The sequence below is a fragment of the Macrosteles quadrilineatus genome, unplaced genomic scaffold, assembly GCF_028750875.1.
Source record: "Macrosteles quadrilineatus isolate MER2022 unplaced genomic scaffold, UCM_ALF_1.0 Scaffold_9__3_contigs__length_116548681, whole genome shotgun sequence".
NCBI classification, from domain to species: Eukaryota; Metazoa; Arthropoda; class Insecta; order Hemiptera; family Cicadellidae; genus Macrosteles; species Macrosteles quadrilineatus.
This window is the reverse complement of record NW_026542602.1, coordinates 17,214,812-17,235,363: the sequence shown is the minus strand read 5'-3', so window position 1 is coordinate 17,235,363 and position 20,552 is coordinate 17,214,812. Positions and strand designations below refer to the sequence as shown.

Genomic DNA, 20,552 nt, shown 5'->3' with positions numbered 1-20,552 from the left:
AACCCAGACAGAAAAAGCAAAACTTATACAGTTAAGACATCAATTAAATTGAGTACGGCTATAATACAACTGTATAAATAAGGTGAACACCAACGATAACTAATTTGTAAATTACAGTGATGTGTTGGTACGTAAAAATGATTCTTGCTGCTACCAACGGTTCTAAGGAAAAGAACCAGTACCAAAAATCAACGTTTACAGTTAAGAGTTACGTCCGACAAATTAAATGTGACAATCAAGTCTCAAAGTTATTGATTTCTTGGTTTTGGATTTTCTCGTAAAAGGTTATTGGCAATCAAAGTTATTTCCCATTAATTGCTTTATTCGTAAACAACTTTTAATGTAAAATTATTGGTGTCAGTTTGAAAAAAAAACAACCTCATACAAACAACTGTTTGTCATTTAATAGATTACGTGGGCCTATTCTCTAAACAATGATTCGTATATCTTTTAACATTAGAATGAAATGTGACAAAAATGACACAACACTGGGTTTTTGGACGTTTGTAATTTTATTTCTTAAGTAGGGAGGCCGTGTATTCTAGGGAAAATTACCGGTATCAAGGATCGTCGTCGAAAAGGTTGTTATGAATAATTGGGTAGTCGCCACTATTGGCGACGATCATTAATATGAGCCCTATACAACACTGATTCAAGGTCTTCTTTCTGGTTATCAAAACTCAAGAACAATTTTACACACAAAGAATCTCTGGTTTCTGACCTGGATGATGCCTAGTTATTAATTATTTCATTTACGGTTACACTATATTATTCCACTAGCGATTAATTAAATCCGTTATGTAAGACAACGTTTTTAATGTCACTTGGATGGGATTTACCTTCAAAACGTGATCGGAAATGGTTGCGGTATTTGTAAACAACATTTGTAAACATATCAGTGACAGCTAGAAAAAATAATCTTGATCCGAACAGCTGTTCGTTATTTCATAGATCATTATGTGATAAAAATTGGACGAAAACTTGGCAAACATCACACAAAACTGCATTTTTGAACGTCCGTAATTTTATTTACTAATCAAATCAAATCAAATCAAATCAATCTTTATTCATAATGTGTACATGAGTCATACAACGGAATAGTGTCATTTCCTTATAGCTAACAGGGCTTATAATACATATTTACAACTGGTTATACTCCTCAATTGAATAAATAGGATTTGATGTAATATAATTTTTTAACTTAATTTTAAATTTATTAACATTATTTTCTTTTTTTATTTCTTTAGGTAAAGTTCTAAAAAACTTTGCTCCTGCATATGATGGTTTTTTGGTGTAGAGTTGCAATCTGTGATGAGTGGGTATGATTTCCGATTTATTTCTGGTATTGTATGGGTGAGTTGGATGGTTTATTAATGGTTTGCTTGAATTCAAAGTTTTGTAAACCATAATTGTATCAAAAATATACTGTCCATAAACTGTAATAATTTGAAGATTTTTGAAATGCTCTCTACAGGATACTTCTTGATGAAGATTTTTAATTATCCGAATTGCTTTTTTTTGTAATTTTTGAATTTTATCAAGATTTTCTTGTTTGGTGGAGCCATAAAGACAGATGCCAAATGAAATATGGGAATGTATATAGGAATGGTATATTAGTTTGAGTGTTGATTGACTACATAAATCTGCCATTTTTCTCAAGGCACATAAACCTGAATTAATTTTTGATATGATTTTGTCCACGTGTTCATTCCAATTTAGGTTGCCATCTATTAGTAGACCGAGAAATTTTGTGCAAAAAATTTGTTCAATAGGTTCGGAATCAATCATAACAACAGGTTCTGCTGTGGTTTTTGACTGAGCTGTTTTAAATGATATATAATTTGTTTTTTCAACATTTAGCTGTAAATTATGATTTTTGAAAAATTGAACAATATTTTCTAATTCTAGGAAAGACAAAATTTCAATTTGTTCTATTGTTTTATCTGAGATTTTTAGGTTAGTATCATCGGCGTATAAACATATACTGCTTTTCTCAGGGTTTGATAGTGAGGTTGATATATTTTTTAGATAGCATATGAAAAGAAGGGGCCCTAAAATTGATCCTTGAGGAACTCCAAATCGTACTTTTTTTAATTGTGATTTATGATTTGAAATTCTATTATCAGAACAACTAGTTAATTGGACAAACTGGAATCTATTTTCAAGGTATGAACAAAACCAATCTAATGTAGATTTGACCATCCCCAGAGATTTTAATTTACTAATAAGTAATGTATGATTTACGCTATCAAATGCCTTTGACAGATCCATGAATATACCAATGCATGGGTCTCCAGCATCAATTGAGTCAATTATTGATTCTATGAAAGCAATACTTGCAGTAATTACCGATTTTCCACAGCAGAAACCATGCTGAATGTCATCTATTAAGTGGTTCTTAACTAGAAATTCTGTTAATTAAATGTAGACTGCTTTTTCATAAATTTTTGAAAATGTTGGTAACAAGGATAATGGGCGATAATTTGACGGATTTTTAACATCATTTTTTTTATGTAATGGGATAATTTTTGCAATTTTTAATTTATCGGGGAAGACTCCTGAGACAAATGATGAGTTTATGAGATGACTTAAAATATAGCTGATTTAATTTTTAATGGATTTTAACAAAAATATAGGGATTTCATCATACCCACTCGAACTCTTATTTTTAAGGGAACTGATAATTTCTTCTATTTCTAATACTCCCACCTCTCTTAATCTAAACATTGGTTTCATTTCCCATTTGGCAGAATCTAATATTTCATCATTACTATCTGTACAATTGTTTATTTGAGATAAATCAATGTTGTTTTTTACCACATTTACAAAGAAATCATTAAATATATTTGATACATCTGTTGGGTTACAGTAATGTTTTCCATTATGAACTAAATTAATATTTTGATTATTTTTATGGATTGTGTTTCCCACTTCGGAATTTATAATATTCCAAACTGTTTTATTTACATTATTAGATTTTTTTATTTTACTGTCAAAATAATCTCTTTTTGCCTTTTTAACATTTTTTTTGTAATTCAAAGATCTTTGCTTTAACATTTCTGTCAAATTGTTATCTTTTTTACTTCTGCTTTCCCGTGTTAGTTTAACTAGTGTACTCTTTTCTTCTTTAAGTTGTAGGGAAATCCAATTGTTTTTTTGTGTTGTTTTCTTTTTTATTCTTTTCATAGGAAAAGCTGTATTAAAGTGGTACATGAAACTGTCTATAAAATTATTGTATTTATCTTTAGCCGGCGAAAGAATTACTTCAGCCCATGACTCATCTGATAGAAATTTTTTAAACAGATTAATGTTTTCTTCACTAAAAATTCTTTGGTCCCGGAAAATAAAATTTTCCCTTACAGATTTCGATTTTGGCAAAGCTATTTCTAAGCATTGACCATCATGGTCAGACAATAAGGTTATTATGCCGTTTATTTTCATGAGGCTGCTTTGAGATTTTGTGACAAGGAAGTTGTCAATTGCTGTTTTTGATATTTTAGAGATCCTAGTGGGAAATTTTACCAAGTACTCCATATTTACCCTTTTTAGCATATTTTTTAACATAGTGTGTTCCTTAGATTTAACAAGCACATCTATATTAATATCTCCTGCAACAATGATACACTTAAACTTATTGTTCAGAAATTCTAAAAGTACAGTTAATCTGTCTAAAAATATTTCAGCTTTTGACTTAGGGGATCTGTAAACTGCTACAACTACTATTTCAAAATTGTTAATTAAATATTTACATATACAAAATTCAAACTGTTTTTCTTCTATTAATTTATTTTTCAAAGAGTCAGGAATTGTAACTATTTTTTGTTTCATATCATTGGTAGATAGTAACATTACTCCACCTTTGCGTGACAGCTTCCGAGTAAAATATGACCCTACAGAATAGTATTCTATATTTAAGCGCTCAATTTCTTCCTCTTTCATATCATGTTCTGTCAAGATAACAATATGTGCTTTTATTTCATTCAAAGTTATTTGCAAAGCCTCAATTTTGGATTTCAAATGTTCAATATTCTGATGGAATAATTTAACTATAGACTTACTTTGATAATTACATTTTTGAGGTGGACTTTGAGAGAGGTGGTTTCTAGGTGGTTGATTAGGTGGTCCAGTTATGTAGGATATGTGATAGGGTGTGTGATGAGGTGGTAGGGTAATTGTAGATGGAATAGTTAAGGGACGTCCGGAGGGGGTGAATGGTGAGGACTCTGAGACAAAAAATGCGTATTACTATGACTTATGGTATCGGAGGACACTGACACACTATAATGATTTGTACTACAGACGTTACTGATTTCACTAGTGCTCTGCTTTTCACCACTAACACGATCACACATTTTCACTACTTCACTGTAGTCAAGGACTCCAGGGACCGTGGGGGGGCTGGTCGTGGTAGGTGAGACAGGCTGATGTTCGCTCACTGCATCCTCTTCACGAGTTTTGATGGTTTCTTGACTACAGTTGATGGTTATGTGAGATGACTCATCGAACACCTTCTGTTGATATTGTTCAGAGATGGAGTCTTTCAGTTTGTGTATAAAGTCCTTGTATGAGTAACCATTGAACAGTGTTCTTGTAGAGGATTGGTAGTAGGCTACTACTATGACAGTAGCTTTAGTCTTCCGTTGAAAGTTGACTATGTTGGCAGCAAATTGTTTCAGTGGTACTCCATCCCGCACACAACCCATTGGTGAGCAAATCAGCTTATTAAAGGATCGCCTGGTAAAGTCAGTTGTTAGTTCTTGGAAAGCAGCATTGTACACTTCTGTTTTTGGTTTATCATAGTATTTTGGTTTCGTCACTAAGCCGTAGACAGAGGATTCGTTGGTTTTCTGGTAAACCAAATGTTCATCACAGTAGTCACTCTTGGTAGGCCTGCCAAACCTTTCTCTGAATTTCACAGCAACTCCCGCCGTCATATTCCTTTCACTTGTCAGATCTGCCGATATACAGTGGGAGAAGGCCAGGCTCTCACATTTACTAAAATCATCAAATAGCTGGTTCATGTTGGCCTCAACAACTTTGATCTCTTTAGGGAGCTGATTTGTGTAATTTAGCTTGTTATATTTTATTTCCTTCAGAATTTCTTCACTCAAAACATGTTTACCTTCCCTATTCAGATGTTGTCCATGCAGGGTAAAGTGGGTCCTTCTTAAGCGTCTGCAGTCAACTATGTTTATGTCTGTTGTCCTCAAAGTAAAATTTACTCTCCTAATTGTTTTATTTATGATGTGTTGAGGTGGAAGGTCAAATCTGTGAAAAAGTGGAACTACTAAAACATTAGTATGTTTGTTAACTGCTGAAAAGTGGTCAAAAACTTCTGGTATTTTGTCAGTTGGGTCACATTTTTGTTCCAGCATTTTTTCAATACTATTAGACCCAGCAATTAAAACTGTTACATCATTTCCTTTCATTCTTTTTATATTTTCCTCTGCATTTTTCATTACATATTCCAAAGGAGCTCCAGGTGCTGTATTTACATATAGCTTGTATTTTTCTGGCAGACTTGATGATAGAATTTGATTTATTTGTCGACCATGACTATCAGCGAATATACAGATGTTTTTTTCTTCATCATTTATAGTAGTTGTTTCATTATTGCCATTTAGTTCTTGCGATGGTCCTTTTAATGTATTGTTATTTGTTTCCTCAAGTTGTTTAGACTTATTGTTCTTTTTTCTTGTGGCTTGTTTTGAGTCTTCCTTATATTTACCTACATGCTTCGGTTCAAGGCTTGAGGTAGGTTCATTCTCTATATTTTCAAATATTGCAAACCTGTTTGTTGTTACAATGGTACTTTCAATACTCTTGTGTTTTTGTTTTGTAGAAGCTTCCTGATTAAAAGTTCCAGTATTTTTTCGCATTAGAGATGAAATGGTTTTAACTGTTAGTTTGCTGTAGTTTAGAAAAATATATGCGATGTGAGATCTTTTAGTTATCATGTCTGTCTCTGTAAAACTAATTGATTTTGACAATTCCACGATGTCTAATTCACGTGGATTCAATTGATGATCAATAATGTGTTCTGTCATTGAGACAACAAACAAACCACAGTCAAACGAGTTTTGTTGTTGGGGAGATTCGATGTTCATGAAGTACTTATCCAACATTATTTTTTCCCCAGTGAGATAGGAGTAAAACTTACATGCTGTCAGGGAGGCTGCTTTATTATTGTAGTTTTTATTATTACAGTATCCAATAAAGAACTACTGTACTGTATATAGAGTACAGCAATGAGGCGTTCGGATTAGTGGCCTAATTAGGATTAGTGGCGCCTTAAAATGTGGCCTAAGTAGTGAGGCCACATTTTAATGGCTAAAGACACTCTCGCCAATCCAGTGAATACATTAAAATGACTTGGATCTTGATATGTACTCTCGTTTTCCTGGAGAAGATTGCGTAAAATGCCATCTTGAGTGTTACAGAAAGACAGACAGACAGAAATTTAGATGAGACTTGTTTCGGCTTCTTTAATGTATAAAACGTAAAAATAGCCTACAAATTTATTATTCTGAGCAATGTACAGACAAAACTCAAATTTTATTTATATAGATATAGTAGTCAGATTGTGATTACTGTGTTGTCAGTCATATGTGTTTGACAACATATGGTATTAGAATCTTATTTATTTAGTTTTTGTTGGTAAACATTCTGATTGTAGTGAATGTTAATTTATTGTTAAAGCTATCTAATACAGTACCGTATTTGTCTTGTTAAAAATAGATTTAATTTAACTTACGATAACACTACCACAACTTACGATAGTCTTACCCTCCTGTACAAGTTTGACGATGAATTATAGAATACTGTAATTAATACATATATAACACGACCTCGTCAGTAGTCAGTGGGTGACAGTTTATTAACAGTGGTTTCTTAGGTATTGTTTCTCCTTAAATTTCTCACATTTTTTATTGTGTATTTATGAAATATTGGTAGTTAAAAGTGTTTGTATTTTACACTGTAACAAGAACTGGACCGTTTCCGTTATATGACTACTACTAGGCCTATGTGTTTCAGGATGAAGATTTATAGTTATCTACAAATCCTTTTTTATGGTTCGGTTAGGTTAGAAACAAGACATAACCTAAAACTTCAAATTCAGACAGTAATAAACTTGGAGTGTTGACAAACAAACTTTATAGTAGTACCTGCGGTTTGTATGTGACACGCTATGGGCCTGAGAGATAACTGCGCCCCCTCCCCCTTTCTTGCGTGAGGATTATCTCTTCCTTACACCCCCAACAAACCCAAAACCTCTTGCGCTCCTAGTCCCAGGCCCAATTATTAAAGCAGCCCTGTAGTGGTAGTCGTAAATATGGAAAAGGTTCCAGAAACAATCACTCTTTACCTTTGGATAAGAACACGTCACAGGCAAACAATCACAATTAATTAGTTAAATATCAACTTTTACCAGAAAACTGGACTGTAGCTCCAAGAAGTGAGTCTACAACACTGCCAAAGAGACCAGCAAAAGCAGCCCACAGGATGACAGGCCACTGAGGTGGACTGCGAACCAGTGACGTAGTATCTACCAGGTATAACAATCCCACGTAGTAGCCTACCCCCACCACCAGACCTCCCAGTAGACTGAACAGGAGGCCCTGTGGAGACACACCTCCGTTGGTGCCTGGAACAGAAGAGTGGATGGTGGAAAATACAAGAGATATAAAAGACAAAAACTATTGAACCTGTTAATAGTTGAGGTATTTTTCAGGAAATCTATTTAGTCGAGGAAAACATCAGTATGCCTAGATGTATTAGACTAGAAGTAGTTGATTAGGCCTACTACATGAATAATAAAACAGCATAGAATTCAAAAATACATAGAATAAAAGGAATTAACAGTTTTTCAACTAAATGTATATTTGATCATCTGAAACAATATATTTAGCGGTTCACTAATCAGAGAAAAAAATAGGTTAGCCGAAACGGCCTCGCTCCCTTTATTTAGGTTAATCAGGTTTTTACAGTCATTTACATGATCCAAAAAAATCAACCCCATGAAACTAATAACATATTGAGACTTAAAACTTAAAACTAAAAGTAATTCCATTGGACTATCTCAAAATTGTTTTTTTTATTAGGTGGAATTGAGGACTATAACAAATAAACCAAAAAATGTTGTATATTTTTCCACTAATAATGTAAATTATGCCTAATTTATTTTGTTACTTCTTTACTCAAGCCTATGCTCTCTGTCATAGCATATGAAAATTATATCTTAGATAGCTTAAGGATTAGCAAATAACGTATGGATTGTTACCACGAGGCACTGGTCGTCCATTCGTGATGAGACGAGGCTGTCCTCCACCCACCACAGCCCCGAGCTCCGACGCCCACGTATCACCATTGCAACAAGACAGCGAGCCTGAACACAATTTGGAGAAACTTTTAAGCACAAGTCGCTAGGAAAACAATCAATAAGCAGAGTCTAAAGAGTGGTGTCATAATATTCTAAAGATGATTCTTTAAAAGAATCAAACACTCTCTATTTAGGTAATGTTTCTTAGTGTTACTTAATTAGTAATTTTAAAAACCTGTTATTTTGTCCATCTGTGTGTACTATGACCTACCAGGAGTTTTTCCTCAGGAAAGCTAGCTGATCCTTCTAGAATCACAATCATGGCCTAGCCAGAGCCTTTTCTTGACCAAAGTAACCTTAAAGATGTTTATTTGTTATTTCTTTAATATAACAGCTTTTTTAATCAAATGTGTTGCTATTTGTGTGGTATCCAAAACTCAAGTAAAGCAGTAAGGTCACTGTGATTCCTGTTGTCTAAAAAACCGTTGACTAAACAAAACATACGGTATATTTGAACTGTCTAAAACACTGACCAAGAAAGGAATTAATCTATTTATTTCTATGTAATATCTCTGGAAATTTTTCCACATATTAACATTGGATATAACGCCAATGGATCATAAGACAATTGTTTCATTCATCATCTGATCCATACCCCAGTATGGATCAAGGCTAAAGCTCTTGGTACAATACCTAGGAATGGATGCAGGGGCAATTTGTCATAAAACAATGGTTGCATTCAAGATGTTATATAATTTTTTTGGCTGAAACCATAATTCTGTATGAATAGAATCATTTAAAGTGGCAAGCGGGGTGTACATTTGCATTAGCATCATTTCTCACCATGGCATTTGTTATTTTGTACAGTCATCTCAAAAATTGCTGTTGGATCTAGTCCGATACAGTAGACTCTTGATAATTCGAAATTGGTGGGCCAAGCATATCAATTTGAATTATCAAGAGTTTTGAATTATCAAGAGTTTGATTTATCGGGAGAAAAATAAACCATTCGAATTACAGAGAGTTTGTTTGTTTAATACATACAAAGGTACAGCACGTTACAATAAAACATCATACCGTATTTTAGTACACTTTTAAACAATCAACGGCTTATTTTTCAGTTACTGTAGTTGCAAAGAAATCTGTTATTTAGCGCTATATATTTCGCCAATAGCTGAACTATCAGCTGTCGACAACTACGTTTGTGCTCAAGGAGATGTCGCGCAATCTAGAGATCGGGTTGCCAACTTAGAAAAACAAGTCAGCGAACTAACTCAGACTACTGCTCTAACTAAAAAAACATCAAAACGTCCAACACTAGCCTACCATGGGAACAGGATGTACTGAACTGTATAGTTTCCTGTTATAACAGGAAGAGATCACTTCGAATTATAGAGTGTTTTGCCGACTAAACTTCGAATTACTGCGTGACTTTGATTTATAGAGTGTTTTTTCGACGAAACTTCGAATTACTGCGTGTTACAAATTGACCTGCCCTCTATTTGGACTTTGAAATACCGAGTGTATCAAAATGCATGGTAAAAATTTGAAATATTGAGAGATTCTCTAGGGACTGAGCCTTCATTTTGAATTATCGAAAGTTTTGAATTATCAAGTGTTTGAATTACCAAGAGTGGACTGTATATGTATTCACAGGAAGGGAAGATTTCTGTCACTCTTACACTAGCTTACCTAGAACACCGAGTGCCAGCCAGGAGGCTCGGTAGTCCGAGGAGAAGTCTACTGGTCTCTCTCCACAGCCAGAGTCCAGGATGTAGAGTAGAGCGAGTTGTAACGCCATGCCACTGTTGCACAACACTTGTACCCAGTTGCGCTGTCCTCCTGCAGATCAGCAAATTATGTATCAGTTGCCATCATCAAGCAATTTTAATACAGTAGAGTCCCGCAAACTCGGCGTAATGTGGACTGGAAGGGTGCCGAGTTTGTGAAATGCCGGGTTATCAGGAACTAGGGTTAAATATAAACACAATACAATTTTTAAGCCTTGTAACCACCTTTTTTTATTTATATTTATATTACAAGTCAGTATTAAGTCATCAGATACAGTACAACACATCCTTGGTATGAGTTGTGAATTATGTGTATGAGCTGGCTTGAGTCCATGTTTAACTCAGACTCTAAAAATCACTAATTTTCTGAGCCAGGTGATGGCCGAGTTATCCAGACTGCCGGGTTATCGAGTGCCGAGTTTGCGGGACTCTACTGTACCACACAAAAGTTTTGAAACTGAAGATTTTTGGTGTAATTATTATTATTATTATTTACTTACTAGCAGTGTGACCGCTCTGTGTACAGGGATTCTTGTAAACACAGTCAGTTGAAATCTTATTATATTCAGAATGGCAGTTTGTTCGCATATCAAGTTTGCATTTTTACAGGTATGTAGGCAAAACTATTACAGGCCTACAACCAAAATCTTTGAAAATGAACTAATGTCAACCGGATTATCTTTTTTCTATATATATATGATATCTTATGATAAAACAGAAAAATATGCTTTATAAATCTGAGGCATACCCCTAAGGCAGCGCTCCTAAATACTTTGCAAAAGAATCAATCTGGTCTAAAGTCAACAACAACGTTATATCAACCATAAAATCATCTTTTACGAGTATTCATAAAGCCAATCACTTAGAATGCACCAACCAACCCTGCCATTTCAATATGGTGCTTTATAATCCATTCCTAAAAGAGTGTGTATTTAGCCAGGGCACCAGATTTAAGCATTAGGTACGGTACCTTCTTTAAAATCCTCTTCGAGTTTGCGTTTCTGGTTACTCCGGAATTTTGTTGCTCGACTTGATGTGATGAAAAACACAATGAGACAAATCAGAAACAAATAACTGCTGAGTGTGAGCACAAAGCCCACCACCAGGCCTGCAACAATCACACAAATGTATGTTTATACTGGTTGTATAATATAAAATAGTAACCCGCAATATAGTACAAAACTCTGTTTTTATTATTATGCTAAGTTAAAACACACTGTTTAGGATTTAAAAGTTGTAGGATTTTAAAAATGAGTTAAATTGCCTATAAATGAAAATTGATGTGGTTACAGCTGTATGTGTTCAATTTAAGCAAAAACTTGGCTCAAGAATTAAATACACACTTATGTTTGTTCATTTAAAGTTAGCAGTATGTTAAAATCTTAAGATGAAAGTCTCATGTTTTTTTTTTAAAGAGTTTTTGTTCATTTAAAGTAAGCATACGGTAACTAATTCATTTTGCCAGAGATTTTGACAAAATAGTCTTATTGTATTTGTTTATAGACTAGTATAAAGGTTGAAAAACTAGTATTACATTTGCTGCTAATTGCTACTTAGTGGCTTGGGATGAGCATTGTGAAAAAATTCAGGAGAAAGAGTGATGTTTTTTTTTTAAGGGGTGGTATGGTATGGTTAGGAATATTCAGTTTGGAATGGTTTTGAAGGTTGATTTTGGAACGAAGATCTAGATGATATTCTGGTTTTGTTAAGAGAAAATTAAGCGTTTATAAATGACAATACAGGGAAATGTGAGAAGTTTTAACCTCTTCAAAGATGGCTTACAAAAATCTGTTTGTTGAATCCCAAAAATAATTCTGATAGCCCTAAACAGTATAACTTACATAGAAAATCACTGCAAAAAAGATATGAGAAGCACCAAACTCCTGAGTGTCAGTAAAGATATAAAATATAAAAGTCTACGGTGAACGAAAATACCAGATAAAATCGTCTGTGTATGGTATTGTGGGAGGAAAAACATCTGTGGGAAGGGGGTTAGCTCCCATTAAAATCTGGTTTACTAGTTAACGGATGTTTGAGATGATCTTCAATCCTGGGTGGAATTTCCCTGGATCTGATTTAATTTCTAAGAGGAAAACCTTACTGTCTATCATGTTTTCTTTCTATTTAGTCCAGCATTTTGCAAAAACTGACATAGGTGCAGCAATAGTTAGGCCTACGTTGACTTCCTCGTCACACTTGTTAAAACAATACTGTAGTAGAGGACCAGTAAAAATAATATTTATTTTTTCATGAAACCAAATTTTCAATCATGCTTGGACCTTCCGCACACTGGAGAAGTAAAGAAACAAAACGCTTCAAGCAAATCGTTGTGCAACATTTTGCTTCAGGTGAAATGCTGGAACAATGTGCGCCCAGCCTTAAAAATTAGTACCTATGAAAAAAATTGTATTACATTCAATATTAAAAAATGTTAATCAAAAATGTGTACATTTCAGATTGTTCCTATTATTAATGTTTTATTTTTACAATTAATACAAAAAATTAATTTTAATTATTTGATGGATGCATTATTCAGGAAACAAGTTAAATGTTTATATACATTGTTTTTATTTTAATTTACAGTAGAATTTACTATTTTTCCGGACTTTTAAAAACTTTAGTGACCTGATGTTGTCTTTGTAGTTGATAAGACAAATATTCGTAAAAAAATAGAAACACTTACCGGTACATTTAAGCTCTGCTATGGTTATGAAAATTATGGAAATTAACATGTACAATTCACTATTGTATTGACACTATTGTAATTCTTAACGAATGAACAATAAAGAATATTGTATGGTATTGTATTGTATTGTAATGTAACACTTTATTGGGTCAATAAAGTATGTATGTACAAAATAATATTTTTTATTTTTTCTGTTTTCATTTTCTCTCTCAATTTGAAATTCATCCATAAATGTACTATAATCATATTAACACGTTAGCAGCCAAGGCTATTTTCCGGGGGGATTGTTGAATTGCCAACTATATGCTCAAAAAGTGTCACCCCGATCGGGGTGACAGTGATTGTTTTCAGTCAAACTTTGCTGGAAAAAATCGCTGTCACCCCGATCAGGGTGACACTGAAATTCGACCATTTGGGATGTATTTCATTTTGTTCGGTTGGCATTAGCGGCATTTTGGCGTGTGAAGACAACAACACCTGCTTATTACTCGACTGTGTTATGTTTACTTCTTCTTGTATTGTACTTTTTAGCTATTTATAGCCTAGTTTTCGTGTTGGTTTTCATAGTGTGTTGTGGCTTTTGTCCAATATGAGTGAGAATCTTGATGATGAAGATATCAAACGTTTTTTTGGGTTTACCAATGTCAAGTGAACTAGATTTTGGAGATCTGAGTGATGGTTTTTTGGGAGGTAGTGCTAAAGACAGTGATGAGTCAGACAGGGACGACGAAATGGACATCGACCCTGACTTTCAACCTACCCTCCTGTCAATGTCAGAGAGCGAGCACAGCGACAATGGTCATGTTTTGTACATTATTATACATATATTTAGTTTTTTTAGCAATGTTATATTGTTTACAGTTTGACATAAAAGATTTAAAAAATTTGTTTGTTTTCTTTCTTATCTGTTTTTCATCAGTAGCCTATAACCCAAATACTTACTTTTATGTTTTGGTTAAGGACATAATTTCAGTCATAAGATACAAAAAACCCGGGTATAAAATATAAACACCAACTGAATAAGATAAACGTTACGTCATTTTATGGTACATATTTCAATAAAGAGTAGATAAAATTGTTGAAAAAAATAGCGTCACCCCGATCGGGGTGACAACATTTCAGTACTTTGTGACGTAAGTTTGGACATGTTATAAACATCAGAATGCAATATAATATTGATATCTAGTTAGCTTGGAGTATGTATTTATAAGCCACAATGTTTGACTGCCGTTGAACATCAAAGACTGTCAAATAGCGGCAAAGAAAAAACCCCTTACAAATTACAACTGTCACCCCGATCGGGGTGACAGTGCTCACATACGAGCCAACTGGTGGCACCCCGATCGGGGTGACGTGGCAGCTAACGTGTTAAATCGGTTACAGTTCCAGCACCTCATTTTTTTACAAATCAAGCACTGTGTATTTAAGCATAACTCACCTAAAACTGCTCCACTGACACTTAAACTTTTTTTCTTCAGACCGTAGGCAGCAAATAAAATTGGTGTTATGACTGAAAATAGCCATCTCGTAGGTGATATTGGTTCTGCAAAGTACAAGCTAGTTAAAAAAATTTAACAATGACTAGGATTTAGGTTAGTAAAGCTTTTAATAGGCTGGAATACTTATACTGTAGTTTTAAAAACAAGATTAAAACACTAGAGTAACCTGTAGACCAAGAAAGGGCCTCATTCACAAAAAATACGAAATTGGGTTAAGCCCAAAAATTCTTTGGACATACCGTATGCAAAAAATTATGTTGAAAAAAACTCAGTCCCACTATGTAGTAACCATGGAGGTATTATAGCGTCTAGATACTCAGAGCAACGAGTCGGCTCACCGGAGCAAGACAAAATGAGAGCATTCTATTGGCTGAGGGAACACTATTACCGCAACGATACGAGTTGGAGCCATCGGCCTCGGTGGTCAAATGGATAGCGTGCTGGGCTGAGAATCTGATGGTACCAGGTTCGAATCCCATCAATGGCATAAACTTTTTGTCTAAGATTATTGCATTATCAGCAAGTTTGGTTAGTTTTGTTAGGTTATGACAGTTTAATTTTATAATTAAAACCTTATAAAATTGAATTTGAGGCATTTATAGTTTTATTTTATGAACAGAACTATTTTTTCGATCAGTAAACCTTCATTCAATTTTTTCATTATCAGCAAGTTTGGTTAGTTAGGTTAGGTTATGACAGTTTAATTTTATAATAAAAAAAATTAATTTTATATTTTTCTAATTTAACTCTAATTTTAAATTTCTAATTTAAACTCTCATTTTGCCCGTATTAAAAAACTGCAGCTGAAATAAAAATTGTGCAGCCCCGACTGTTGCTCCGGTGAGCCGACTCGTTGCTCTGAGTATCTAGACGCTAGTATGGAGGTATAGTCCCACTAGTAACCATGGAGGTATAGAGTAATTCAATTTAGTATTTTAAAGAGAAAATGCCTCAGTCCAGGACTGAGTTCCTCTCTTTCTGTTTTCCTGCTCTTTTCAACAAATTGGACTGAGGCTCTTTCTCTTTCCACGAATTTTAATAGTAACACTCAAAAGTCTATTAACAAGTAAAGGCTACTTGGAATGGTCTAATGTAGGCTACCGAACGGTACTAGCAAATTACTAGATTATCTTCATTGTTTTGTTTTTTACCTTGAAAAATACTTTGTTTAGGGCTAAAATAGATACAATAGATTTCTGATTTCTGAATACTGTGCATAGGTAGACCAACCTTAGAAATCGTTGCATTTTTTTCGTTATGTAGTAGTTCCTACCTACATATTGCTTAAGTACCTAAATATTCTTAAGAGTATTCATAAAAATTTCATGGATACTATAAAAGCCTAACTTACCTAGTAAAATGTTGTTTAGGCCTAATTCATATTGTTAATTAGGCTAGATAACTTTTAAATAAAAAAAAAACATCGTCAATTAACTTTGATAAAAACAAACCGAATCATAAAAGATAATTTTCTGTAAGATTTTAGTTAGCCTAGACATGTATTAATGCATAGGCCCTAAAGAGGCTACCGTAATGGATTTCTCTGACAAACACTTACCACTCTCACTTTCCCAAAAAGCCGAGAAAGCCATATTTCCAAGCCATAGAGTTAATGATAAAGGAATCGAGACCAGCAGTAACAATAGTGGGAGGGCTATCATGAACTTTGACTTTCCACGATTCTCTTCTTCTGATCCCATTTTTTTGTAGGGTATCTGTAATCTATTTTAAATATTCAATATCTAAACATTACAACCTCCTTCCAAAACAACCAACTTAAACATCGGAATAAGTCAGCCGCTTTCAAGAAATTACTCACAGACTAGCTACTAGAGAGACCATTCTACATTGAAAAAGAATTCATCGCATGACCTTAAAATATGTAATGTTTCTGTAATCCACCTGTAACTATGAAACTTTTCTCAATGAATATGTTAACCCTTCCAGGGCTAAATTAAATGAAGGGCAGGAGCTTAATAATTTTTTGACAAAAAATAAAAACTAAAGTGGTTGTGTTTTGTATTTATTTCACTTGAAATAATTCATGGATCATAAAAAGATTTTCCTTTGGGGTGTACTAATTTTTGTACAAAAGTTATGAAGAAAATAAAATTTGATTTTACGGATATATCCGTCTTTGGCCCACAAAAAACAAGGTGGACCGATATATCTGTCTGACGCCCTCAGTGACAATCACAAAATATGAACACTACCAATAATCTTGAGTATTCTTGTGGGCGGCAGACGGATATATCCGTCAACCTTAGGCTATTCCTTCCCTTGTTTTATTTTTTATCCATAAAAATGTATCTATCATTTTCAAGTAAATCTAAGCCACTCAGTTCCGCTCCCATGCCCTCAATCCCATTCCCCGCCAAGACTTCCACTATGTAAAGACTGTTCTTCAGGTTTATCATATCCATCACATTCCATACTATTATTTTCACTGCCAAGTATAAAACCCCTCTCGGACATACATTTCATTAAGCATCTCAATAACTGACATTTTCAAATTTCATATAGATTGCATTAATAGCTTTAGCTCAATAACATAAAAATAAAGTACAAAACACAAAATGTAAACATCACTCACTAACAACCATGTGGGAAGTGACAGCAATATTTACTTATGCACACTCTATGGTGCAAAATAGCCGAAACAGCCGTGGCAATCTATAGTGAGTCGGTGGCTCAGTCGGTAGCGTCACAGACTTCGGGCCCAAGGCAGCGATGTCGTGGGTTCGGATCCTGGTCACTGCCGATAACATTTTATCAGTACAGTTCACCTTTTTACTGTACCGGCTCACTCCTTGCTTTGCTGTAAACGATCCACGCACGGGTGCTTAGTCTATGTCGGGCAAATGCAAGGTTAAAAGAGGCCGCCAACCTCTTTAAAAAAAAAATAATAATTATTGCCAACCACAAAAACAAAAGAACCCATTTATAATGCAGTGTAATGTTTATTACCGTATTATAAACATTGTATATCAATTTGTTTTTTGGACGGATCTGTCTTAAGCCCAGAATAGAAATTTCTCGGGACGGATATATCCGTTTTTAGCCCGGAAAGTAAACAAAGATTGACGGATATATCCGTCCATAGCCCTGGAAGGGTTAATAAAGAATATTGTCTATTGTCTATAAAACCAACTGGTAGTAACTGAATAGGCCTACATAGTTTAGATGGTGATTACCTAGGCAAAACACACCTAAATCCATGAATGAAAGTGACTGGTACCGGTAATAATAGAGTTTCTGTTCCATCCTTCAGGCTCACTAATAACTTATAGCCTATATGCTTTGTGGAGGCATAGAGGTAAGAAAAAATATGTAAATCAACAGAAGGGAGAGTCACCTTTACAAACAATTTGCACAACAATAAGTAAACTTAGGCCTACCGTAATTGTGATAAAATAGATCAAAATCACGATTTACTGTACTTTTGCGCAGATTAAAAAGAGGTAACTTAACTTACATTGGATTAAAAGGTTGATGTAAAAAAACTAACTTAGGCTACCAGTAGCTGTGTAATTTAGAGGCCCGGGGCTACCGAATGGTGTTAGATAATTAGGTAAAATTAGGTCAGATAGACCTAACTACTTAACTATAGGCCTACTAGGGATTAGCATCAATAGGTTAACCATAGATTTCAACCATCGATGTACCGATAACATTGTCGATAAAACATCGATGTTTGGAGCTTAAACATGGATGTTAATCGATGTTTTTGTTTTTTTTTAGTTTTTCGTCTACTCTCTGTACCGTACTGCCTCAGATAAGATAATTGTGCAGTTTAATTAATGCTAAGTTTATTATCATATTCTACTAGCCTAGCATCAATTAAACACACTCCTTTGTGTAAGTTAGTCTACCCTGCTAGCTAGACATTTTAGATTGGCTGTTTCTCTTTCACATTTGCAAGACGAAATATCGGTATTAATTTATGCTCGAGAGCTAGAGTGCTGCCACTAAAATTTATAAAAAAATATTAATTTGTTTTTTAGACAAGCATTTAGAACAAGCACCTCACAAGTACCCTGTAGTTATCGACCTTGTAAGCAAACAAACCATTGTCCCATTAAAACCAGGAAATGTGTAGCTCAAGGTAAACTGTGCCTTTTTGCAGATGATACCTCCCTGACACTATCCAGTCCTTCCCTAGAGTCACTCGAGCAAATGGCATTCCTCGAGGCGAATACCTTGCTTCAGTGGTTTGATGATAACCTTCTAAAAACCAACAATTCAAAGACCCAGCTAATCAACTTTCGAGTCTCAAACAGGTCCAACAAAGATCGGAATCTGTCTATTCTTCTCGATGAAACCATTATACATCCCGTACAGTCTGTAAAATTCTTAGGCATTCATTTAGATGAATGTTTAAATTTCAAAACTCATGTTGATTACGTAATAAAACGTGCAAGCACAGGCATCTTTGTACTTTGAACATTGGCCACAACAGCCTCGACGGAAGTTCTTCTTTCTGTGTACTATGGCTTAATATTCCCTTATCTAGTTTATGCTCTACCTGTTTGGGGATCTGAAAACAAACAAACCTCCTTCCTTTTTAAAATGCAAAAAAAAACCATTCGTGTCATATTTTCACTTTTCAAAAGACGATCTTGTAAGGAATCATTTAGGTCAGCTGCTATTTTGACTCTTCCCTCACTATACATCCTTGAAACCCTTTCCTTTGTAAAAAAACACCAGTCAATATTTAACACCAGCACTAACTGCAGTACACAAATAAATAAATAAATAAATAAAAAGGCCTTTATTTACGAGCGAGTTTCATAATAACTTACATGGTTTTCAAACTAACTCAAGTCACTAAATCTAAACTATCCTAATATATTTGCATACTCCTTACGCACATCTCACAACCTGAAAATCCCTGTCCATTCAACCTCATTTTTTCAAAAACATCTTTTGTATAACGGCATTAAACTGTTTAACCAACTTCCCCAACAGCTAAAGCTAGAGACTGATTTACTTAAGTTCAGAAAACAACTGAAAAGCATATTAGTTGAAAAGACTTGCTACAGCGTCCGCGATTTCTCAGCTGACATGTAGTCAGTCATTCTTGTTAGATTAAAGATTAACCAAAAATCAAATTGTTAGTCTTTGTACATATTATTTAGCCTACCTTGATAAGAATTTTTCAGTTTTTACTATTGTTTATTTTTATGACTTTTCCAATACAATGTGTTATTTGTTATTTTGGAAAAAAAAGAAATGCTGGTTAAAGTCAAAGATGAAGACTTCAAGTGTCAAGTAGGCTAATCCAGAAACTTACTCACTCTTCACCTGTCTAAGTCTAACTTAGTACCGGTACAGTTTGCGTTATTTTTTTATTCGAAATTTCATCAGCATTCAAATACAGTACCGGTATGATAAATAAAATAACAATTTCTTGTTAGGACCAAAATTTAACTTACCGGTACAATTTCATCAAAATTAATAAGATACCTACCGTAATCCGTTTGTAATACTTTCAGTTATGGAAAACATTTCAATAGGTACTTGGCCAAAAACATTGATGTTCGACGAAAACATTGGTAGGCTAACCTAACATCGATAGAAATACATTGATGTTGCGAAAACAGTGACTATTGATGCTCATCCCTACTCCCTAGTCCTAGACTGTTGTACCCACTAACTTATAAGTTACACAGTTAGTCCAACAAGAACTTAACAATGGGTTTCTATCCATTCCATACATAAGTTAGTGGTGGAAACTAAGAAACCCTTTCAATACTTTGTGGGAAAGATCGTTGAGTTTATTAAGAAAATCTTTGTTTGATCTCAATTTTTGTTATTAGATAATTTGCTCATTATTTTACTTATTTGAATAGGCCTACATTTAACAATCTAAGTTAGCCTAATTGTATTTAACTTACAAGCGTATCGAAATCCACTTTAGGGGTTTTAAATGAACTTATTGTTATTCAATAACTACAGAATGTATTATTAAATTAAATTAACTGTATTATCTATATAAAAATTTATGTTTAAAACAAGTGTAACTTGTTTTTGTTTGTACCTGTGCAACACATAACCTTAAAACGAATTAGTTTTATGTTATTATATTATAGTGAGGCTAGCTTTTAATTTTTATGTGTATAGCTGCGAAATCCATTTCATTCATTTGAAATCTCCGTTGTTTGTTTGTTGTGCTTTGCTTTCTAGCATTGGTTATTTTTAGGTGCCATGTCCACGGCCGCCTTTAACTACAGGCCGCGGCCTGGTAGAATTGGCAA

At 34.2% G+C, this 20,552-nt stretch overlaps 1 protein-coding gene across 2 annotated transcripts in view; it reads right to left on the bottom strand.

Moving 5' to 3' along the window:
* Window positions 1–20,345, bottom strand: part of LOC129004379 (transmembrane protein 19-like) — a 31,419-nt gene extending 11,074 nt beyond the window's left edge. Inside the window, exons 1-7 of one of the 2 annotated variants that reach the window (XM_054432949.1) lie at window positions 20,193–20,345; window positions 15,854–16,017; window positions 14,235–14,339; window positions 11,081–11,218; window positions 10,013–10,162; window positions 8,282–8,386; window positions 7,430–7,645 (exon numbers count right to left, since the gene is read on the bottom strand). In XM_054432949.1, the coding sequence (XP_054288924.1) occupies window positions 7,430–7,645; window positions 8,282–8,386; window positions 10,013–10,162; window positions 11,081–11,218; window positions 14,235–14,339; window positions 15,854–15,995 (856 nt within the window). In that variant the 5' untranslated portion in view covers window positions 15,996–16,017; window positions 20,193–20,345. The remainder of the gene's footprint in view (window positions 1–7,429; window positions 7,646–8,281; window positions 8,387–10,012; window positions 10,163–11,080; window positions 11,219–14,234; window positions 14,340–15,853; window positions 16,018–20,192) is intronic. The other variant, XM_054432950.1, reaches the window with a different exon arrangement.
* Between the last annotated feature and the right edge of the window lie 207 nt (window positions 20,346–20,552).